This window comes from Leucoraja erinacea, chromosome 30, assembly GCF_028641065.1.
Source record: "Leucoraja erinacea ecotype New England chromosome 30, Leri_hhj_1, whole genome shotgun sequence".
NCBI lineage: Eukaryota > Metazoa > Chordata > Chondrichthyes > Rajiformes > Rajidae > Leucoraja > Leucoraja erinaceus.
Genome location: NC_073406.1, coordinates 21,136,156 through 21,161,251, shown reverse-complemented (window position 1 = coordinate 21,161,251; position 25,096 = coordinate 21,136,156). Strand labels below are relative to the sequence as shown.

Genomic DNA, 25,096 nt, shown 5'->3' with positions numbered 1-25,096 from the left:
AATTAAATTGTTTTTAGATGAAACATGAAAATGAATTGCACAAAAAGCATACGATAGACACAAAATGCTGGAGTAACTCAGGGGGACAGGAAGCATCTCTGGAGAAAAGGAATGAGTGACGTTTTAGGTCGGTCTGGGGAAAGGCTCTGACACACAATGTCACCTATTCCATTTCTCCACAAACGATGCCGGATCCACCGAGTTATTCCAGCATTTTGTGTCTACCTTTGGTACAAACCAGCATCTGCAGTTCCTTCCTGTACAAATAGTCTAACTAAACAGCACAGCTTGAGCACAGCACAGACTGGTTCTGGCTCTCACTTTTGGCCAGAACTGGGTGCATTTCTGCGTCCTGTCCTATCTTGTGTAGGAAAGAACTACGGTGAATCATAGACACAAAATGCAGGAGTAACTCAGCGGGACAGGCAGCACCTCTGGAGAAGGAATGGGTAACGTTATGGGCAGTGACCAAATGGTCTGAAGAAGGGTCTCGACCCTAAACATCACCCATTCCTTCTCTTAAGAGATGCTGCCCGTCCCGCTGAGTTACTCCAGCATTTTATGTTTATCTCCCATGCTGTCTTCATGGACTCCCCCTGTGGTAGGTTGATTTTCCTTGGGTGCTCCAATTTTAACCACATAGAAAGGTGTTGTTTTCTAGATTAATAGACCATTGCAAATTGGTGTATGACGAAATGTAGAAAGAGTGGATGGGGATGTGGAGGAAGGGGTGGGGAGGAACATGGAATAAATTTATATGGGTGCATGTTAGCTGAATATGCACTAAATTACCAATGCAGCTTTAGTAGCTGAAGAATGTATTTGTGATACTATGACATCAAATAAAAGTGCATCATTTTGAGCCTCTTGTTACCTCGGTAATAACAATTTATGTAAACGACCCTCAAAACCCCTACCCTTACCCTTACCCACCCTCGTCTCCCGGGGACAAACAACACTCACATACGTACACATCCACACAAATACGATAAGATAAACAAAAAGAAAGGGAAAAAAAAAGAAGAAAAAAAGTGTGGGGAGGGAGGGGGTTGAGGGGATAGCAGCTGCAATAAAACAGAGCAGTGGGCACTCAGTCCTCTTCCGAGTCCGGAAACAAATTAAGAGAGTTAACAAGTTCCAGGAAAGGGTTCCATGTATCTAGGAATGTCTTGGTAGAGCCTTTGAGAGAAAACCTAAGTTTTTCAAGCTTTAAGTTGTAGAGCACCTCCTTGATCCAGTGGCCGTGTGTCGGGGGACAGGTAAGTCTCCAGTTAAGCAAGATCAGTCTCCGGGCTAACAAGGTAATAACAATTTATAGCGAACATTTTATACAACCTAATTTTTAAATCAACTTTCAATTATTTTCAAGAGCCTCTAACTTAAGTTTTTTTTTTAAAGAAATACAGCAAGTACCCCCCAAGTTCAACCCCCAAATCAACCGATCAACCATTCGAGTTGTATGTTATCCCACTTTACCATCCACTCCTTGTATACTAGGGACAATTAAAAGCCAATAAACCTGCAAACCTACGTCTTTGGGATGTGGGAGGAAACTGGAGGAAACCCACGCGGTCACTGGGAGAACATGCAAACTCCACACAGACAGCATGCAAGATCAGGATTTAACCAGAGTCTCTGGCACTGTGACAGCAGCACTACCAGCTGTGACACTGTGCTGCCTTCCTTAAGCTTTTCCTGCACCTTCGAGATTAAACACTTTCCATTGGTGAGATTGAGCAAGATTTCCCACAACGGTTTTGGTAGGCCCGAAAGGTTAATTTCCATATTGCCATTCTCTGACTGTAACCCTTCCAGATCAGTCAGTATGCTTATTGCCTCACACCCAGCACTATGAATATCCACTCTGAGGATCACCAACATATCTGTACTGTACAACATACACAAAATGCATTTTACCAACATATCACAATTTCTTCGAAAGCTAAGCCAGCAACTGGTAGGTACTCGAGAGCACAATGACTCCATGCTGAAAACCATCTTACTTTGCTGAAAACCATCTTACCTTAGAAATACAATTCCCTTCTAACGCTAGACCAAAATCTTGGAGTATCTTAGGTGTAAAGTGGGAGTGCCGTTGCCAGTGCCTAGACAAAGTCTATCAAAATCAAAGCTCTACATGCCCTTCTCAAAGGAGACTGGGAATGAGCAATCTCAGTCATACTAACGTTACCCCCATCCCATTTGTGAATAGCAGTTTTAATTACCACGTTTTGGCTTATATCTGGTTATGAACAGGTACAATTATTCTTTAAGATTCCATTGAAATGTAGCTTGTCAGGATACAAGTAACATTTGTATTGAGCACTTAAATCTAAAATTGGCATCAATTGCAAACCTCATTTAAACTTTGATACAAGTTAACTTTCAGCAAATCTTCCACAGTTTGCATCGATTTTTAATAAACTTAGAGCAATGCGGAAGTTTGATGGAAAAAAAAAACTTTAGGCAATAATTTCACATAATTACAAAAATATAAAAGGTCAACTAATTTTATCCCACGCAAATGTAACACTTATGGTACAAAATATGGTTGAGGCACAATGCACAAAGCATAACAGTTCAAATCCCCCAAAACATCTGAAACAATGCTAACATAAGGGTTGTGCGAGAATAAACTGCCTTTGACAAGTTCACACATTCATCCAATTAAATGAAGAGTCAAGAGTTCTGTGTTTAATTACATGTACTGACAACAGATCAATGAACTTTTACTAGCAGCTTAACAGGCCCTTAGGGTAGACAGGAGAACAAGGAGGGAAGAGACAAAGACTTTCAGACTTTTGTCTTCCAGCACAGTGAGGAGGTGCCTGGTGAACTCACTGTGGTGGATGTTAAATCTGTGTTTATTGTGTGTTTTTGTTATTTTTATTATATGTATGATTGCAATGCACGAAATTTCATTCAGACCAAAAGCAAAACCTTTTCCCCCTGGGCGGAAATGTCCAACACTAGAGGGCATAGCTACAAGGTGAGAGGCGGAGCACCAAGTTGTTTTTTAGACAAGAGTGGTGGGGGCCTGGAACATGCATCGCCAAGGCAGATAAGATCAGTTTAACTTGGCATCATGCTCAGCACAAACATTGTGGGGCAAAGGGTAAATACAAAAATTCAATACATTAATAATCGTAATACTGGAGCAATAAAACCAAAGTATGGAGTGCAACCAAAGAGAGTCCATAGAAGTTGATAGTTTGCTGAGGTTAGTGTTGTGTAGTGTTCAAGAGCTGATGGGTGCTCCCGATTGTTAAGAGCATGATGGTAGACAAAAATGCTGGAGAAACTCAGCGGGTGCAGCAGCATCTATGGATCGAAGGAAATAGGCAACGTTTCGGGCCGGTTTCGGCATTTTTGTCTACCTTCGATTTTCCAGCATCTGCAGTTCCTTCTTAAACAACATGTTAAAAGCATGATTATCCACATCAAATCCACAAAGGCTTTGTGATTACAATACTCTTCTGCATTTTGAAACCAGTAAGGTGTATTTTAAATTTGAAAGGTTTTTGCACAATGAGTGTACTTGAGGTCATTTCACACACTTAATTTGCAAGTTTAGTTTCCAATCTCAAAGCACAGGAAGTAATTTTACAATAGAGTAGCTCAGGTTACAAAGAAATTCACAGAGGATGTACACCAAAGCAATAAAGAGCAGCAAATAGTTGCCTGCAATAAAAAGCAATCAGCATGTGCAAACAGACGGTTTGCTAATAGTTGCCAAAGGATCTTACCACACAATCTATGGAGTGATTTTTCAGAATAAGTTTCCCTGTCGCATCCTTTGCCGATATGGCTTGTTTCTAATTCAATTGTTGCTTGAATGAATGTTACAGGTTCATCGCACGTCTCCAAATGCATACTTGGAAATAATGCCAAGCTTCCAGTGCCAGGCTCATATTCAATTCTTTTACTCCAACCTATTGCACAAAAATATTAATAGCCCTTAATATTGTCTTATCAAAGCACCAACACCACAAAAACAGGCAACAGCACCTTAGTGGTATGCTAAAGTGGGTTAAATAACTTGTTTATTGCAACTTTGAATTGGGTGTTTGCTAATTTTATATCTCAAATAAATCAATGTTTATGTATTAAAAAAACTCATTAAGATATGGAGCAATAACTATTAAATATGTATTCTTTAAATTAACAGTTGCAACACGAAACAAAGAAAAATTTTCAGAACCATCATGTTGGGTATGGTAATGTTGTGGTTAAGTTACTGGACTTGCAGCTAGAGTTCTGGACCACTGAACCTAATACAGCAGCTGAAGAATTTAAGTTTAAGTAATCAAATAAATGTGATTTTTAAAAAAACTAGCAAAAAATTAACCATTAAACTACCAGATAAAACTCCCAGGTAGACAAAAATGCTGGAGAAACTCAGCGGGTGAGGCAGCATCTATGGAGCGAAGGAACTAGGCAATGTTTTGGGCCGAAACCCTTCTTCAGATAAAACTCCCACCTTATTCACAAATGTCCTTCAAGAAAATCTGCCATCCTTACCCAGTTGAGCTTTGTACACGAGTCCAGACACACCAGTGTGGTTGACCCTTAGCTCCTCTTCAGTTTGAGAATAATTAGGGATGTGCATGTGCGACAAAATAAACATTTCTACTCCTGCTTATTACCTTGCCAGCCAGGCTTGCATGTAGGTTTAATGTTGATCTTAACGAGAACATCTTCTGTCGAACGTTTCTTCCCACAATCATATGCAGTCACTGCAAGTTTATACTGCCGATCTTTGCTATAGTTCACCTTCTCTGTATTCTTAATAAACCCTGCAAGAATCAACAATTTACAATAACGTCATGCATAGAAGAAAATATAATGTTGATTATACTGGCATTAGGAAATGGAGGACATTAGTTTATCAATAAATATTTAATACTAAAAACATATTAGAATAAATGATTATGAAATCTTCTTGGATTGTTGTACAAGGACAAAATGTGCACTGGATGGTTATTTTTAAAACGAAAAAAAAAATTACAGACTTGGCTGGACAACTTTAGTGGTAACATTTTCCACCATTGCAAATCTTGGAGATGAAGTTGCTAAATATTTTTAAGACAGCAATATGTAGTTTTCTAGACTCCATTCTATTCATATTTCATTATGACATACATGGTGGCATTTGGCTCAGAATCTATGCTGGATCCTAGAGCAATTCTATTATCCCATTTCACCACTTATTTCTCAGTAACCCGTTCTCTCAAATGCTTAATAGCTCTTATCACCCATCGACACCAAGGGTAATTTATAATAGCCAAATTGTCTAGAAGGTGTCTAGAAATCTACATATTGCTGCCATAGATATATTTAGCAAGTTCGTCGCCACGGTTTTCTATGGTGGAAAATTTCAGATTTGCCACCCCCTATGTGAGAAACATTTCTCCTCGTCTTAGTCCTAGATGTTTCACCTGAAGTAGTGGGAATGTGACCCCTTTCCCCACTCCTTGCATTCAGCCTATAAATCAGAATAATGAAAGGCATAGATAGGGTGGATGTGGAAAGGATGTTTCCAGTAATGGGAGAGTCAAGAACCAGACACATCAGGCAAGAGGTGCAGAAGTGTGAAAATGCATACCTCCAGATTCAGGGACAGTTTCTTCCCAGCTGCCATCAGGTAACTAAACCAACTAGCAAGCAGTCTTGACATACCAACTACATCATTGGAGACCCTTGGATCATCTTTAATTACTGGACATCTTACACTAATCATTATTCCCTATATTCTGTATCTGCACACTGTGGGTGGCTTGATTGTAATCATGTACATTCTTTCTGCCGGATAGCCAGCAACAAAAAAGCTTTTCACTGTACCTTAGCACACGCGACAATAAATTAAACCAGCCACAGGTGGCTGTGGAGGCCAACGCAATGGGTATTTTTAAAGCAGAGATTGATAGATTCTTGATTAGAAAGGGTGTTAGATGTTACGTGGAAAAGGCAGGAGAATGGGGTTGAGGGGGAAAATTAGATAAGCCATGACTGAATGGAAGAGCAGACTCAAAGGGCTGAATGGCCTAATTCTGCTAATATAACTTATTGTGCTTGTGAGGAAACGCATAATCAGAGGGAAATGTGATCACGTTACATAGATCACAATGGAGGTCAGGACTTCCGGACATTGGAGCTGCAAGACAACAACACTATCTGCTGCACCACTACACAAATGGCATTAATGGATGAGGTCAAGGCAGGCTTAGCTAATATGACGACACTGTTCAGTACTGATTTAATTTGTGGTCAAGTAACGTGCTGATAATGCGGTGTTTTTAGGCATCCGGTGGGCGGCGCCACTCACGGTGCACTGGCCTCTGCAGTCAGTTTGTCTTTTTGTTATGTTGTGTGCCGTTTTAATGTAGTTTTGATTATTTTTTTGTGTGTGCGGGTGTGCGTGTGTGGAAAATGTTAAAATCTTTCCCCTGCACGGAGAACCCGACCTTTTCCTTGTCGGGTCTCCGTTGTCGTTGGGGCTGCAACGTGGAGTGGCCTCCAGCAGGAACGTCCTGGGGCTCCAGTCACGCAGCTGTGGAGCTACTCACCATCATGGAGCTGGCCGAGTCCGGAGCGGGAGGAGCGGTTGTGGCACGCTGCTGTTACCCGACCTCCGGAGATTCGGAGGTTTACCGCAGGTCTGGCAGACAGTTATAACGGGAGCCCGCGGGTCTCTGGTGGGAGACCGCTTTTCGAGGCTTCTGCAACGGCGACTTCACCCGCCCGAGTCACGGGGTCGAGGATGACATGGAGCGGGACCTTACATCACCGCCTGGCGCGGCTTCAACGGCTGCGGGACTTTGCTAGAGCCCGCCGGGGGCTCCAACAACAAGACCTGGCGTGTGGCCTTGCATCGCCCGGCGTGGCTTTAATGGCCGCTGGACAATTGCCATCGCCCACTGGGGGCTTTGACTCTGATATCGGGAGGGGAATGGGGAGTGCAGGGGGGAGATAAGTTTTTTTGCCTTCCATCACAGCGAGGAGGAGATGCGCTGTGATGGATATCTGTGTAAATTGTGTTGTGTCTTGGGTCTTTTTTTTTCATGTGTGTATGACTGCAGAAACAACATTTCATTTGAGCCTCTATGAGGTTCAAGTGACAAATAAATTGTATTGTGTATTGTGTTGTGTGTAATCACCATTTCAAGCTGGATTTTTTTTTTCGGTCTCCATTTTAAACAGTTTACCAATAGAAACTCAAGATTAATTTGCAGTATATTCTTTGAAATTAACTTTATATCCATACATTATATCTTACCATCTTTATCAATAGTAAATGGCACATTTGGAGTAACAATTTCATAACTGCAGATTTGACTATACTGAGGTGAACAGTCAGCATCAATCGCTTCCACTCGCAAGATGCTGTCATATTTCTTTCCTTCAATTACTGTAGCTTTGTAGGACTTCTCCTTGAAAACTGGGGAGTACTCGTTTACATCATTCACCTGGATATGAACATTAGCTCTGAAAACAGAAATATATAGTCAGTCATAAGCCAGTAACCACAAATGAAGAGGCAGGATCTCAATCACTTTAAAATGCATGACAAATAGTGAGATATCTTCCTTTTATGTACAAACAACAATGGTCTAGTCAGCCCAAGTTACTTGATCAATTGAAAAATTAATCACAGAGAGTTCCTTTCAAGGCATGTCCACCCTGAAACAAGCTCCAGCACAGAGCCTTAACAATCACTAACTCTCACTAACTAGTTAAACTTTCTCTAGTGGACTAGTGATATTATTTTGTAAAACACAGGAACCTAATTATAGGCAAGTCAAAGCACGTTGACTTAACTTAAAAGTAATTGGCGCATGCTACTTTAGACACAAATTCAAACTAAATTTGTAAATGCTGTTTTTTTTAGTTTAATTGTTATAATTCTAATGAACTGATCTAGACAGCTTGTGCAGAACAATGAAGACCGCTGACTCAACGTGCAACATTTTGAAATGTGCCCCAGTCTGTATTCTTTCATCCATCACTTAGGAGGCCGATCAATTAATTTGTGCACTTGTAGACGACTAAAGTGCAAATCCCATGACTTGCAATCCTTTACCCGTGTGTTTAATTATCTCCTTGCAGTTGGAAAATTTACATCCAATCAGCAGATCATGTAGGAGCTGGCATGACACCCAAGTATTTGGACAGCAGTCCACATTGGGGCCTGGCTCATTAAGGTGAACATTTAAAAATAAAATAATTAGAACCTTTAACACCATTTAAAGCTTGCATAGATATATACTTATGCTTGATGCAATTCAAAAGCAGCAAGTCCCAATCAAATTCCTTTAAAAACAGCTGAGAATAACAAGGCAGATACAATTGTAATAAAATTTGCTTAATTTAATATTCATACCATTTAAATATCTGACATGCAATATTTGACTTTCTGGGACTTTAACTGACATTTTAATGATTGTGTAATCTAAAATGTTGTTTGGTAATTGCACAGGCCAGCACTGACGTAACTGGGGAATGCAACAATCCTTTTCAACTTCACTCATTTGAGTAATGCAAGGTTGACACAAATCTGGCAGTGAATAATAGAAAACCAAGCATCCATTCATAACTCTATTAAATATGAGGGGAAAGTAAAAGTGGGACACAATGGTGATTCATTTTGAACTATTCTGAGTGTATAATCAAGGGCAAAACTTCAGTTTCATATGTGAGCATTTGATATTTGATTCTATACTCTACCACAATGAGCAGTCATTAGCAACTCAGGTTTTAGATTGGTTATACCATGTCTTTTGTTCTAACTAAAATGTTAAAAACAAATAAACAACAGACTCCAGTTAAGTTTCTGTTGCAGTGTATACTTACTTATGGGATTTTTTCATATTTTCTCCTTCTGGACCCTCGCCACAGTCATAGGCCTGGATAGTAAATGTATACTCTTTCTGCAACTCACAGTCCATTAACTCTTTTGCACGCAAGACACCTTCGCCAGTGGTTTTATCAACCATTACAGCTTCAAAAGGAACATTCTGCCCATGAATTCTAAATCCACAGATCTCACCTAGAGATTAACAAATGGCAAGTTAGCGATGGAACAATCATGCAATAATTCAACAACAAAAATATTTAATGTGCAACAGCAGTCCAAACTTCACAGCCAAGGGTTTTGCTTTTATTGTGAGGGTCTGTTGAGAAAGCAAAGCCTGTGCCGTGTTTGGGTGAGTTCTGGGATTTAGTATGGGTGCATTTGCCTGCCTTCCAAGCCACTGGTTTACATTGCATCCATTCATGCAGGAGAAAGAGAGAGAGAGAGAGAGAGAGAGAGAGAGAGACAGGGAGAGAAAAAAGACAGGCATTTCACAGGATTACTTATGACAGTTATAACTTGTAACACACAGCCATGGCTGCTAGGATCTTCTATGCCAAGCTACTGGATAGAGCTGGGCTGACTATTCCGACCAGGATAAAGAGTTAAAGTGCACGTTAAAAGTCTGGTGATGTACAAGCATTTGACACAGATTCAGCACAGTTTCACAAATTCTGTCAATTTCTTTGAAAAATTATAAGTTTTAAGTCTTCCTGTGCAATGTATCTGTCTATCATTAGGAATCAAGATAAATCACTGGATGGCAACTCAGCATTAGAAATATCAGTTGGATTTCCTATCCCAAAAGAGAATACATTACATATGTTATGCCTGCACCAGTTCGTTTGACAAAAAAGTGGGTCACGCAGCATCCCTGGAGAACATGGAGAGGTGACGTTTCGGGTGAGGACCCTCCTTCAGACTAATGGGGGCAATCAGGAAAAGCTATCTAGTGAACCCACATCATGCAAGATATCTAAAATGAATTCTAAATGTTTAGGATTAACTAAATTATCTATAACCGCACGCTTCCTCTGAGGATTTAAAATATCACAATATAGCAAGTTAAACCACACATTTTGCTATAAGGTCAGATCTCTACCTGCCAAACAACTACTATTAACACAAGGGCAATCAGAAATAAAATGAACTGAAAAAGGGACTGGATAACACATGTTGGTTGTTGATAAAAGAGAGTTGCAGGGGATGAGTTGAAGGAGAGCATGAGGGAACAACTTATCATAGCTCACAAATACTTAGCCAATCTACCTCCTCTCATAGACAAAAAGAGATGGCCTTGCATTCTTTCCTGACCAGGTCCAACGCGCTCTCTCTCTCTCTCCCTCTCTCTCTCACTCAAAGAACGCAGTCAGAACTGTTTTCTACCAAAGCAAGATACTCACTGCTACTGCCCCACACCCTCTCCAACAATTTGGTAACATGGTGACCATAACTAGAAAATTACACAAAGCGTCCAGACAACAGAAGCATAAGACTTTGGCACTGAGGATTATACAAAATCAAGGATTTTTTCCATTTATTTGTATACCCATGTCAGAAGAGAATTTCGGCTGAATACAGACTCCAAAATGAAATGCAAAACATGCCAAACAACTGATATTTCTAATGAACTCGTGTTAAACTTTACATCCAGTAATTTTTGCAGTTAAGCCTGGATAACAATGGGGAATAATATGGATGACAGGATTTGCTTTTTGAGTGCTGATTCCCCATTTTATGACCAGAGTTAGTGGGTTAATATAACTGTTCATGAAGAATGAAAGAAAGAACCCAGGTATCACCTTCTTTGGTGAATGTCACCTCATACCTCTCTATAAAGGGAAGAAAAGATAAACAGAGGTCAGTCATCAAGGTAAGAAAGCAAAAAAGAGTGAAGGAACAAGTAAAAGAACCAGTGAAATACAAAGCAACTTATACATATTTTTCATGCACAGATAACTTTCGGATCTTTGTCAAACCAACAATGGAAATTTTAGTCCAAGGGGATTAAGAAAAATTCTTAGCGCAATACAGCTCATTAAAAACCATACTAACCTTCACAGATCCAGGTACCCTTTAAAAACAGGTTATAAAAATAAATCATCTACCATGACTCAAGCCATAAGCAATGCATTGCAGAATTATAAAACATCTGCATAGACTATTATTTCAGAATGATGATAGTAACTTGATTCACTAAAGACAATCAATATTATTCACAGTACTGCAATCAGGAAGCAATACATATATAGCATTTGGTGCATAATCCAACAGGTTACAGGCTACCTGGATAAAATACAATTCAGATAAATTAGAATAGAATACCACGTCCATTTGTTTCAGGAAATAGTCCATAATTAACAGTCAACTCAAATTTTCTACTGTATTTGACCTTGGGATGGCCTCTTTTTATGAGATCCAGATATTGCAAAAGACACCATATGCATAATTAAATATTGGATCAATAGTACTATTTCAAGCCTTGCTCTCTCCTTTCAGAATCATTCAATCACTTGTAACAGCCAATAACAATTAGGTTCTAAAGCAAAATGCTGTTAATCTTTATATAGACACAAAACTACACTTTGTAACTACCTTCCGATACACTGGACATTTCATGGAAACAACCAATATCTTTTGAATCATTAAAATCGTTTGTAACAACTTCCCTTTAAAGTGTTAATCTTATCTTTACATTTTGTTATTTGTACTCTTCAATAAAGCTTCAATAAAATGCTTTGTAACTTTACATTTTAATCTGGGGAAAGAACAGTAAACTTCTTTAAAAACATTGTTTTATTTTCAGTCAGCAAACCTTAGGAGAGGTTGGATAGACCATTATAGCAAGACTTGGGAAAAGGATTTACCCTTTTACAGGCTGTGAGGCTGCTAAACAGCCACTCTGTACTCAGTCACCTGATTCTGCGGCTTTGCACTGACATTTTAATAACTCTGGCACTGGCCACTCAAATCAGCTGCCCTGGACATTTTAATGATTGGTTTTACTGTGTTTTAATGTTGCTGTTTTACCTGCTTTTAACTATTTATACTGTTTCATCAGGGACTGGATTGTTTTTATTGTTATTATGTGAGAAATGTTTTAAGTTTCATGTGTGATGCTCCGGTATTCCCTGGGAAACGTTTTCTCATTTTGCACTGTACAACTGTTGCTTTGCAAGATGACAATAAAGGTTGATTTGGTTTTCACCAAACCACCCACCTTTCCCCCACACCACCACCATCAGTCTAGAAACTAACAATAGTTCCCCAATATCAGATTTTGGTTTGCACTGTCACAATTGTGTGTCACAACTTTCAACCAGGGCAAAGATTTAAAATGAGATTAGATGGTTCCAGATTTAGGAGCACCACAGAAGCCTGACCCAGCCAACAAAACATCTTTCCCCCATGAGACACACAAAAAGCTGGAATATTTCAGCGAGTCAGACAGCATCTCTGAAGAAAAGGAATGTGATGTTTCGAGTCAAGACCAGATTTTTCTGGACCAAAGTTACTTGTGTGCTATTTTAATTCTCATTTTATTTCTAAAAGTATCACAGCTATTTCTTTCTTCATCAGTTTGTGCAAAAGAGGGGAGGATGATTTAATTTAAGAAGATCTCAACATCAATGGAAAGGGAAGATGATTCAGAATTAGAGTGCAGAAATCAAGATGCTCAAAAGCAATAGCGTTAAGGAGAATGGGGCAAAGGTGGAGAAAACAGAGGGTTATTCCCCACAGACAAGACGAGGAAGGTAATCATTTGGAGTACTGCCTTAGGAAAGCTAGTAGCAAAACTGATGGTTAAGTAGATGATGCCTAATGAAATTAAGCAATGCAAAGAAACCTAAACATGTGAATCCTGAGACCCAGTGGATTTCTTCCTGGTTTTAAGCAAACAGCATTGCCTACCTCAGGCAAATTGAATGTAATCATTCACACCAGTAGTTGCAAAAGCTGATTGCGGCAATTCAAAGTGGATCCTTCAACTGATGGACAGTAGGTGCAAATTAGCTAGAATGTTTAAACACCAGTTTTCGTTTTTCTCCCGGCTAAATTTTAAGAATATATGGTGTATTATTAGGCATAATTTGCTTAAAACCCGATTGTTGTGTGTACTAATTGGATTGAGGACCATTCAATAAGCTGATGGGGATCAGAAGACTTTCTGGGCAAGTGCTGTCATGTTCACACCATCTGGTACTCACTGTACATAACCCAATTCGTTTGGCATAAACTGAGTAAACTAAACAAGTCTCAATGGAAATTTATCCTAAATGTTAATTGTAAAATTATTGGCTAGATTACAGTACAAATATTTGGAACTCGAACAGTAAAAGCAAACAAAAAAAGTGGACTGTCAAGCAATGGATATTACAAGGTGCTAACGTAACTGGAATGTTTGAAGAAATGCAAATTTCTGCAGAGGATTCTTATCTTGCAAATTCAGTGTTGTGTCAAGTTAATCCTGACTCACGAGCTGTGGGTGTCACAACTGAAAGTTACGGACAAGTGATTTTAAATTCAGTTAGATGGTTTAGAAATGCCACATCACTGCGATGAGTCTTGAAACATTGAAAATTAAATGAGTTAGATGGCCAGACTGCACTTGTTGGTGTAATGTTGGTGTAATGTTGAGCTGTCAGGGTATTCTGCTTTAAAAATGCTTTACTAAATACTCTACAAACACCTCTATAGTTTTCATGCAACAATTAGCGACCATATTTGTGTTTGCCCAAAACTAAAATAGCCTGCCCAACCAACTATTTAATGGAACAAATTGGTTTCATGAAATGTGATCCTTTATGCCAAATCAATTTAATGGGTGTTGTGAATTTGTGCAAGTAATTATCCAGCTGTTCTATTGCCAAGAGCTGTAGTATGCAGAGAATATTTCCGTTTCACACTGCTGCAGTGAAAATTCATTCCAGTATCCAGAAGAAGTGGCCCATTTGGAGATGGATTGATTTTAGTTTCTTGCTTCATTAACCACATGGGGAGATGTAGAAGTGTGATGAGGCACAGGCAAGGATGGTCTTGTCAACCTACCTGTTAAAATTTACTGGATGTAGACAAAGGAAGTTAACATACACATTGGCAGAAGAGCTCCTGCTAATTCTTAAAAAAAACTAACAGTTCAAGTCACTAGAGCAGAACATTTTGTTGATAAACAGCAGGATCACCCATTTAACCTCCAAGCCAAAAACCAGGAGGCAGCAGAAAAAACACATCTGACAGTTCATACATGTCCCAGGAGTGTTATGTTACATTTACTTTAGTTCTTTTCACTACCTTTCATGTAAGAAAAGAGCAAGATCTAAAAAGGTGTATTTAAATGCTATTTGAGGCTGATGTAGGAAAAACTGCATTATCATCTTGCAATGTTTCGGAGCTTCTGCATTATCAGCTATACAAGGTCGTGGTCATTTGAATAAATATTTTTATTGCATATATAAATAGTAATCAAAATTCTCATCAACAATGGACCATTCATTTTTACTATTGGAAAGTGGGGCTTCCCCTGCTGGCTTTTTCAAATTCTGCTAGTTTATCAAGTAACTTTGGAATTACACAAAGGTAGACAAAAATGCTGGAGAAACTCAGCGGGTGAGGCAGCATCTATGGAGTGAAGGAATAGGCGGCGTTTCGGGTCGAGACCCTTCTTCAGACTGATGGGGGGGGGGGGAAAGAAAGGAAGAGATGGAGACAGTAGGCTGTGCGAGAGCTGGGAAGGGGAGGGGAAGGAGGGAGAAAGAAAGTCTACCTGAAATTGGAGAAGTAAATGTTCATACCGCTGGGGTGTAAACTACCCAAGCAAAATATGAGGTGCAGCTCCACCAATTTGCGGTGGGACGTACTCTGGCCATGGAGGAGGCCCAGGACAGAAAGGTCCGATTCGGAATGGGAGGGGGAGTTGAAGTGCTGAGCCACCGGGAGATCAGGTTGGTTATTGTGAACTGAGCGGAGCCTGCGCTTGGTCTCACCGATGTAGAGCAGTTGATACCTGGAACAGTGGATGCAAGAGATGAGATTGGAGGAGGTGCAGGTGAACCTCTGCCTCACCTGGAAAGACTGATTGGGTCCTTGGATGGAGTCAAGGGGGGAGGTAAAGCGACAAGTGTAGCATTTCCTGTGGTTGCGAGGGAAAGTACCGGGGAGGGGGTGGTATGGGTGGGAAGGAACGAATTGACCAGGGAGTTACGGAGGGAACAGTCTCTGCAGAAAGCCAAAAGAGGGGAAGATGGGAAGATGTGACCAGTGGTGGGATCCCGTTGGTGGCGAAAATGTCGGAGAATTATATGTTGTGTGACAGCTGATAGGGTGGAAGGTGAGGATAAGGGGGGGCTCTGTCCTTGTTATGAGTGGGGGTAGATGGGGAGTGAGAGCGGAGCTACGGGATATATAGGAGACCCTGGTGAGATCCTCATCTAGAGTCGAAGAGGGGAAACCGCCGTTCCCTAAAGAATGAGTACATCTCAGATGCCCTGGTTTGGAACACCTCATCCTGGGTGCAGATGTGGCGTAGACGGAGGAATTGGGGGCAGTGGATAGCAAATACTTTCTACACCACAAACACGAGCATTATTGCAATAGCTTGAATAAAAACACCTTTGAAGCACTAGAATGTGAGTAGTATGCATTAAATATTCCACTGTTAGTTACTGAAAGAGTTCTTGGGACATTTCACAATCAATAGAAGATAGACAAGGCAAGGCCTTGCTTGGTTCAGTACCACAGCATTTATTTTTTCAGCGCAGAACTCCATTATCTAAGTTTAATGAATCCACTTTAAAACAAATAAAGTTGTAACAAATAGTTCTATTAAAAGGTCACTTATGTGCCAAATTTGACAAAGTTGCCCATAAGCGGCAGCAATAATCCCTGGCGCAAACGGAATAATTCATAAAATCAAGCTTATGTGAATTTGATATCCTTTGATGTGAATTTGACATCATTTGATGTGAATTTCAAATCACGTTTCTGGAGTTACAATACAGTAAATAATTTAAAACATGGACATTTTCCAATCAATATACCTACCAGCATAACGCAGAGGTGCATCTTTATCCAAGGCAATTAATGGAGGATCCAGCAGGACTGTGACATCATTCTCCGTTACAATACCATGATAAGTGGTTTCTATCCAAGGCTTGTGCTTGTTTACTATGGAAATAAAAACCACCATGAACGATTGACTACAAAGAATTATGCATTTTTAAATACAAAGACAAAAAAAATGTCTGGTAATATAAATGAAATTGTATTCATGAATATAATCTCATTTCAAATTTGCAGCTTCAAAATTATAATTAAGGACAATGTGCATACAATTATTGATATCCAAAATTCATTACAACTTGTCCGCAAAATTATTGCAGCAAGCACCGTAACAGCATAGCTTTCTTAACTCAAATATCTTAGAATGTTGCATATTTAGTCACAATCCTTGTCAGGATAAAATAGCAGCTTTAATCACATGGTATCCAACAATGCTAATTAGTATAAAACCAACAAATCTGGTTAAATCTTATTTAAGCAGGAAAAGCAAGAATATGGGACAATGATTAAAAAAGCATACAGTTATAGAGCCGCAATAGAGATGGTTTATAAACATGCATGTATCAAACTCTGTAAATATCATGTTGTGATAGTACAGGTGCACAACCTTTTATCCGAAGTTCCAAATAACGAAAAGCTCCGAATAGCGACATTTTTTTGGTCCTTGAAGAAAAGTCCTTGAAGACGTTCACCGAGGGCGGCCCGCAGAGGTGACAGCGGAACCTCCGGTCGGTCCTCGAAGAAAGGGGAACTAAATCCCCATTCATAAAAGAGAAGGTGAGGGTATATTGCGCGGGAGGGTTAATAATTGACAATCTGCTGCTGCCTGCCCGCTGAGTTAAAAAGTTCCCACGGTAGACTCACGATACACAGTGTATCGTGAGTCTTGCGTGGGAACTTTTTAACTCAGCGGGCAGGCAGCAGCAAATTATCGCTCCCTTCAGTTTCACCCCACCTACACCCCTCTGCTTCCCGGCCATGTGTGTGACCCCTTCCCTCCCCTCTCCAGCTCCCCGCCCATTGCACCTGCGCGGGGGCTTTGCACTGTCTTCACGTTGGAGCCAGTTCCAGTCACCGGAGACGTCAGGACCAACGGGGCACCGGCCCCCAGGCCCACTGCAAGCACAGAGATCCCAGAGACCCACAGCCAGCAGCAGCCCAGCCCCGTTCCAATTCCAGAGGAACACGCTCCCCGTAGGGACCGAAGCTGATGGTGTGCAAGGTGCGTATTGGTCTTGGGGTTGCGGATGAGGGGGCGCAGCTCGGGCTGCGACAACTCCGGCCACCCCCCTGTACAGGAGCTGAGACTGGGAACTGTGGGGTTGTTTGCAGTTGCAGAGGGAGGGGGCAAGGGCGGTACAGTTCCCAGTCTCAGCTCCAGTCCAGGGGGGTGGCTGGAGACGTCAGGACCAACGGGACACCGACTGCAAGCACGGAGATCCCAGAGACTCACAGCCAGCAGCAACTCTAGCCCAGCCCCGCTCCAACTCCAGAGGAACCCGGGTTGCGGATGAGGGGGCGCAGCTCGGGCTGTGGGCGAACTGCCACTTGTCGCTGTAGCGGCCCATCGGGGAGCGGGTTCCTGTTGGTCCTGACGCCTCCGGCCACCCCCCTGGACAGGAGCTGAGAGACGTCAGGACCACCAGAAGCCGCTCCCCGATGCGCCGCTACGGCAACAAGTGGCAGTTCGCCCACAGCCCGAGCTGCGCCCCCTCATCGGGACACCGACCCCCAGGCCCACTGCAAGCACGGAGATCCCAGAGACTCACAGCCAGCAACAACTCTAGCCCAGCCCCGCTCCAACTCCAGAGGAACCCGGGTTGCGGATGAGGGGGCGCAGCTCGGACTGTGGGCGAACTGCCACTTGTCGCCGTAGCGGCCCATCGGGGAGCGGATTCCTCTGGAGTTGGAGGGACAGGGAGACACGGCGGCTTTTGAGAATGGTGGGCAATCACTTCCAAAGTGCTGCCCACACAGTCAGTACACCTCTCCTACACTTGTCTCCCGCACTAAGATCATCTCGCAGAGAATGATCCCAGCCTAACCCTCCCTATTCTCTCCTATTCTGCAAGAAAAAACTACATTGAAGACTCAAACTCGCGATCGAGTAACTGCCGGGATCGAGGCGCAAACTCGCGACCTTGCGGATATGAGCCGAGCACTCTACCACTGCGCCAGCGTTAAAATCTACGCTAAAAATCTTCCATTCCGAAAGCCGAAAAATTCTGAATTACGAAAAGTGTCCGGTCCCAAGGCTTTCGGATAAAAGGTTGTGCACCTGTATCACCAAAAGAAACTCTAACGTATTTAGTGTCATCATGGTTTTAATGGGCAACCAATAAGGACCTGAAGATCTACATTGCAGAATTTTAAGAGGACTTAAATGGATTTAAAAGGTGCTTTTAGAGATCCGTAATGTTTCGGACAAAGATCCATCATTTATTTATTTGCCTCTGTACTCCACAATTTGAAATTTGTAATAGAAAAAAAAAAATCACATGTGATTAAAGTGCATATTGTCAGATTTTAATAAAAGGCTATTTTTATACATTTTGGTTTAACCACGTAGAAATTACAGCAGTGTTTATACATAGTCTCCCCTTTTTCAGGACACCATAATGTTTGGGAGACAGCAATGTCATGTAAATGAAAGTAGTCATGTTTAGTATTTTGTTGCATATCCTTTGCATGCAATGACTGCTTGAAGTCTGCGATTCATGGACGTCACCAATTACTGGGTGTCTTCTCTGGTGATGCTCTACCAGGCCTGTATTGCAGCCATCTTTAGCTTATGCTTGTTTTGGGGGCTAGTCCCCTTCAGTTTTCTCTTCAGCATGGAAAAGGCATGTTCAATTGGGTTCAGATCGGGTGATTGATTTGGCCACTCAAGAATTGACCATTGTTTAGCTTTGAAAAACTCCTTTGTTGCTTTAGCAGTATGTTTGGGATCATTGCCTTGCTGTAGAATGAACCGCCGGCCAATGAGTTTTGAGGCATTTGTTTGAACTTGAGCAGATAGGATGTGTCCATATCATTCAGAATTCATTATGCTACTACCATCAGCAGTTGTATCATCAAGTGAGCCAGTACCTTCAGCAGCCATACGTACCCAGGCCATAATACCCCCACCACCGTGTTTCACAGATGAGGTGGTATGCTTTGCATCTTGGGCAGTTCCTTCTCTCCTCCATACTTTACTTTTGCCATCACTCTGATATAAGTTAATCTTCGTCTCATCAGTCCACAAAACCTTTTTCCAAAACTGTGGTTGCTTTTTTAAATACTTCTTGGCAAATTGTAACCTGGCCATCTATTTTTGCAGCTAACCAGTGGTTTACATCTTGCAGTGTAGCCTCTGTATTTCTGTTCACAAAGTCTTCTGTGGACAATGGTCATTGACAAATCTACACCTGACTACTGAAGAGTGTTTCTGATCTGTCGGACAAGTGTTTGGGGATTTTTCTTTATTATGAAGAGAATTCTTCTGTCATCAGCTGTGGAGGTCTTCCTTGGCCTACCAGTCCCTTTGCGATTAGTAAGCTCAACAGTGCTCTCTTTCTTCTTAATGATGTTCCAAACAGTGAATTTTGGTTAGCCTAAAGTTAGGCCGATGTCTTTAACAGTTATATTTTTGTTTCTCAGTCTCATAATGGCTTCTTTGACTTTCATTGGCACTACTTTGGTCCTCATGTTGATAAACAGCAATAAAAGTTTCCAAAGGCGATGTAAAGACTGGAGGAAAGACTAGGTGCTGAGAGCTCTCTTATACCTGCATTAAGGAGGCATTTAAACACACCTGAGCAATTACAAACGCCTGTGAAGCCATGTATACCAAACATTATGGTGCCCTGAAATGGGGGGGGGGGGGGGGGGGGGGGGGGGAGGGGGGGGGACTATGTATAAACACAGCTGTAATTTCTACATGGTGAAAACAAAATGTATAAAAATACCCTTTAATAAAACCTGACAATGTACACTTGAAGCACATGTGATTTTTTTCCTATTACAAATCTCAAATTGTGGACTACCGAGGCAAACAAATAAATGGCGGGTCTTTGTCCCAAACATTATGGAGTGCTCTGTGGACAATGCTCTGGTTATTTTCTTCCAATGATCTATAGGTTTAGGTACTCTTCCTGTGGATTGGAGGATAGCAATGTGGCCCTATTTTTTTTGAGAGGGAAACAGAAAACAGGGAACACTGAATGTCAGCAATAGAAAAATGCTAGAATCTATAATGGAGGTAATAATAGAACACCCTGAAACAAATAGTCAAGTCAAGTTTATTTGTCACATACACATACGAGATGTGCAGTGAAATGAAAGTGGCAATGCTCACGGACTTTTGTGCAAAAGACAAACAACCAAACAAACTATAAACACAATCATAACACACATATTCTTTTACATAATAAATAATGGAAGGAAAAACGTTCAGTAGAGTTAGTCCCTGGTGAGATAGGCGTTTACAGTCCGAATGGCCTCTGGGAAGAAACTCCTTCTCAACCTCTCCGTTCTCACCGCATGGCAACGGAGGCGTTTGCCTGACCGTAGCAGCTGGAACAGTCCGTTGCAGGGGTGGAAGGGGTCTCTCATGATATTGTTGGCTCTGGAGTTGCACCTCCTGATGTATAGTTCCTGCAGGGGGGCAAATGAAGTTCCCATAGTGCGTTCGGCTGAACGCACTACTCTCTGCAGAGCCTTCTTATCCTTGACAGAGCAATTACCAAACCAGATGGTAATGTTCCCGGACAAGATGCTTTCCACCACCGCTGTGTAGAAGCACTGGAGGATCCTCGGAGACACTATGAATTTCCTCAATTGCCTGAGGTGGTAAAGGCGCTGCCTTGCCTTACTCACGAGTGCTGAGGCGTGTGATGCCCATGTCATATCCTCGGAGATGTGGACTCCCAGATATTTAAAACAGTTCACCCTATCCACAGGATCCCCATTTATCCTCAATGGAGTGTACGTCCTCGGATGATGTGCCCTCCTAAAGTCCTTGATCAGCTCCTTCGTTTTTTTGATGTTCAAGAGGAGGCTATTATCTTGGCACCAGTGCTAGACCAGCCACCAATAACAGGATTGAGCAGAGCAGAAATAATTTATGAACAGAAACCATGGAATTCTCAGTGAAACTAATGGATATGGTAAATTTGAATGCTACACATTAGAAACACCAACATGGATTGAAAATTAGTTAACAGATAAAGCAGAGTAAATATAAAATAAATTCTCACATCAGTAGGATCCAACTAGTGCAGTTTTAGTCAGCTGTGCCTGGGCCTCAGCTATTCACAATCTATAATCAATGATTTGTTCGAGGGGACCAAATTTTCAAGTCTGCTTGCAATACTAAACTGGATGGTAATGCACGTACAGAGGAGGGTGTGAAGAGGCTTCAAATGAGCACAGTCAAGCCGAATGGGCAACATATGCAAATAGACTAATGTGGGGGAGGGAAGAAAGCATTGTATATTTTGATGCACATAATAGAAAGATAGTGGGAGATTGATAGGAGTCGAGTCAAGAGAGTTTTATTGTCGTGTGTCCCAGATAGGACAATGAAATTCTTGCTTGCTGCAGCACAACAGAATATGCAAACATAATACAGAACAGGAGATAAAAGTTCAGAGTGTCGATATATCATAGACATATATACACACACACAATAAATAAACGGATAAAGTGCAATAGGCTGTTATTGTTCAGAGTTTGTTTGATGTCGAGTTTAAAAAGTAACAAGGTGACTAATTGAAGGCTAATTGCAAGTGATTAAGAGGCAAATCATAAATTAGCCTTTATTACAAGATCCCAATATTGCAGCATGTCATATTGCAAGTGTACAGGGTGCTGGTAAGAATATGCCATGAGTACTAAATTAGGTTAGAATGCTATGCAGAACTTTTCATAAAGGGGGTTAACAAAGATTAATGATTAGATTCTAATGATGACAGGTTTGTCTTACAAGAAGCGACTGAATAGACAAAACTAGATTTGTAAGAATAAGAAATCTCAAAACAAAATTCTTAGCAGGGCAGATTTTTTTCCCCCCCAGACTTGAGATTTTCGGAAAAGGAGTTGGAATTTGTGAACAAGGGAAGGCAATTTAGGACTGAGACAAGAAAATCTCTCTTCACTCAGAGGGTGGTAAACCTTGGAGTTCCCTATCCCAGGGGAGAACGCTGATAGATTTCTGGGCATTAAAGGAATTAAGGGAAAAAAGGATCATGCTTAGGTCTTTATGATTAGTCGAGTAGGCATAAAGGGCCTGGTGGTTTTCTCCACTTTCTTATACAACACATTTCCAATATAAACATTAAAAATAGGAAATTTGCAGAATCAGTTTCAAAAGAGAGAATCAGGTGTGGTGGAAGTCTTAAATGAAATGCCCAAAGTTAAAAACGTTTCGTCATAGACAGTGCGAAAACAGGCCCTTCGGCCCAACTCGCCCAACAATGTCCCAGCTACACTAGTCCCACTTGCCTGCGCTTGGTCCATATCCCTCCAAACCTGTCCAATCCATGTCTAACTGTTTAAGCGATGGGATAGTCCCAGCCTCAACTACCTCCTCTGGCAGCTTGTTCCATACACCCACCACCTTTTGTGTGAAAAGGTTACCCCTTGGATTCCTATTAAATCTTTTCACCCTCATCTTAAAACCTCTGTCCTCGATTTCCCTACTCTGGGCAAGAGACTTTGTGCATCAACCTAATCTATTCCTCTCATGATTTTGTACACCTCTATAAGATCACCGCTTATCTTCCTGCGCTCCATGGAATACAGACCCAGCCTACCCAACCTCTCCCTATAGCTCACACCCTCTTGCCCTGGCAACACCCTCGTAAATCTTTTCTGAACCCTTGACAATATTTTTGTTATAACATGGTGCCATTAATTGAACACAATATTCTAGATGTGGTCTCACCAACGTCTATTACAACTACAACATGACCTCCCAACTTCTATACTCAATACTCTGACTGATGAAGGCCAAAGTGCCAAAAGCCTTTTTGACCACCTTATCTACCTGCGACTCGACCTTCATGGAGCTTTTATTTTGCTAGATCATTTTTATAGTATCTTAACAACAAGACTATTAACCAACTTCATTTCTTCTCTACAGACACGCTGCATGTCCCGCTGAGTTACTCCAGATGTGTCGATCTTCCAGTCTTTAATGGATTATATAATCCAGAGTAATCCACCACAAATATTCCCTTTCAACTGCCCATGATTATCATGAAGGAATTATGTTCAAGATATTTCTATGATACTCCCCACCAGTAGTTCCAATTGCCAAGATATACACATTTGTATTATCTTTAATATTAAGTACATTTTTACAAATTGGATAATTGCTTGAAAAACAGTGTTATTGGGGAAAGGTAGACAAATAGGACTAATTCATAGCGCTTTCAAAGAGTTAACATTGGCATGATGGCTCAGATGCCTCAAGCGTTATGATACATTGAACATAATTAAACAAATTCTTCACTTATAACAAAGTACAACATATGCTGTTGAGGACAGATTTTATTTGGAAAACAGCTAAATTAAAACTACCACATCCACTGGATAAATTAAATTGCATTGACCATTCCCTAAACTCTGTAATTGTTTTCAGTTACATGCTTCTCCACATGCCTTTTGTTTTTACATCTGACTTGGCATATTTTGTCAATCCTGTGTCAACCTCTACCTAAACACCCCCAACTCATGAATATAACATTTTCTAATGGTCTAGATGCATATCTTTGCATATTATCTACAAAGCTCTATACTGTCTACAAATTCAAAGAGCATAATATTTTAAATAGCCAACTTAAAACTACCAAACTGAAAAGATTCCCCGCCACATCATTTGATATTGCCATTCCTCTTATTTAACAGTTCAAGATTACATCATGGGCACACCATTTCTCTACACCTTGGCCTGCTGCAATCAAAGCCAACGCAAATGAAAGTTGAAGGCCAAGATCCCAAATGCCTCAAGCACATTGACTTATGCTGCCACTTCAAGTACTTTTGCATCTCCACACTAAAGTCCATTTGCTCCTCTATATGGCAGTTAAAAAAATAATTCTTAATTTTGTATTCTACCCATTCCGCCCTCCGGACACATTGTTCTTTACACCCCTGAGTTATAACCACCCCCCACATCCATATTGCCCCCCCCCCCCCCCTCTACACCTGTTACCAGCGACATGGTGGCGCAGCGCCAGAGACCTAGGTTCAATCCTAACTATAGATACTGTCTGTACAGAGTTTATACTTTCTCCCCTTGACCTGCTTGGGTTTTCGCCAAGATCTTTGGTTTCCTCCCTTACCCCAAAGACACACAGGTTTATAGTTTCATGGTCTTGGTATAAATGTAAATTGTCCCTCGTGTATGTAGGATAGTGTTAATGTGCGGGGATTGCTGGTGGGTCCAGATCCCTATAAACATCCAAAAATGCTGGAGAAACTTAGCGGGTGCAGCAGCATCTATGGAGCGAAGGAAATAGGCAATGTTTCGGGCCGAAACCCTTCCCCTTCCCTATAAACATCCATATGTCTGAGAGTTCTAGTCCCTCCCCTTTCCCTCACCACTCTTTACCAGCTTTCTCTGTCTACTTCATCAACCAGAAGGGTCCTAATCCATCTGTTCATTTCCCTCCATAGATGCTGTCTGGCCTATATATTCCTCAGCACTTTACTTTTTACTCAAGATTCAAGCATCTCCTGTGTAATGCTCAGAAAGGCTGCTTCATTTCCCTTCTTAAAATAGACGGCATATCAGAAATAATTAGGAAGCTTCGTAAACTTGCACATCACCAAAATTACACTACAGGTCCTTTGAATATTTTAAAATGTGTGCCTTGTATTTCAACTTCTAATCAATCTACATGTGTAAGGCAAGTACCTGGTAGTTGGCCTAACGTGGGCCTCAGCGGCAACAGGAGCCTCAGTGGCGGTGGGACCTCTCTGTCTATGAGCATGAAGGGTGAGGGGAAGACAATGGGGACCAGGCGTGGGGGGACCGCCGGGAGGGACAGTGGGAGAACAAAGGGGACCCGGTGCGGGGGAGCACTCTAGTTTAGAATCCTCTGCCCAAGGGATGTCTGTGTTTGTTTGTACATTCGTTTCTGTGACGGGGCTGCGCACACGGCAGCCAGCCAACAGTTACTTGTCTTTTTCTTTTTG

The 25,096-nt window shown here is 41.4% G+C and overlaps 1 protein-coding gene across 4 annotated transcripts in view; it reads right to left on the bottom strand.

Moving 5' to 3' along the window:
- Positions 1–25,096, bottom strand: part of clstn1 (calsyntenin 1) — a 78,757-nt gene that overhangs the window by 25,858 nt on the left and 27,803 nt on the right. For 2 of the 4 annotated variants that reach the window (XM_055659632.1, XM_055659635.1), the window contains exons 2-7: positions 15,893–16,015; positions 10,654–10,683; positions 8,851–9,046; positions 7,277–7,485; positions 4,647–4,796; positions 3,747–3,932 (exon numbers count right to left, since the gene is read on the bottom strand). In XM_055659632.1, the coding sequence (XP_055515607.1) occupies positions 3,747–3,932; positions 4,647–4,796; positions 7,277–7,485; positions 8,851–9,046; positions 10,654–10,683; positions 15,893–16,015 (894 nt within the window). The remainder of the gene's footprint in view (positions 1–3,746; positions 3,933–4,646; positions 4,797–7,276; positions 7,486–8,850; positions 9,047–10,653; positions 10,684–15,892; positions 16,016–25,096) is intronic. The other 2 variants (XM_055659634.1, XM_055659636.1) reach the window with 1 other exon arrangement.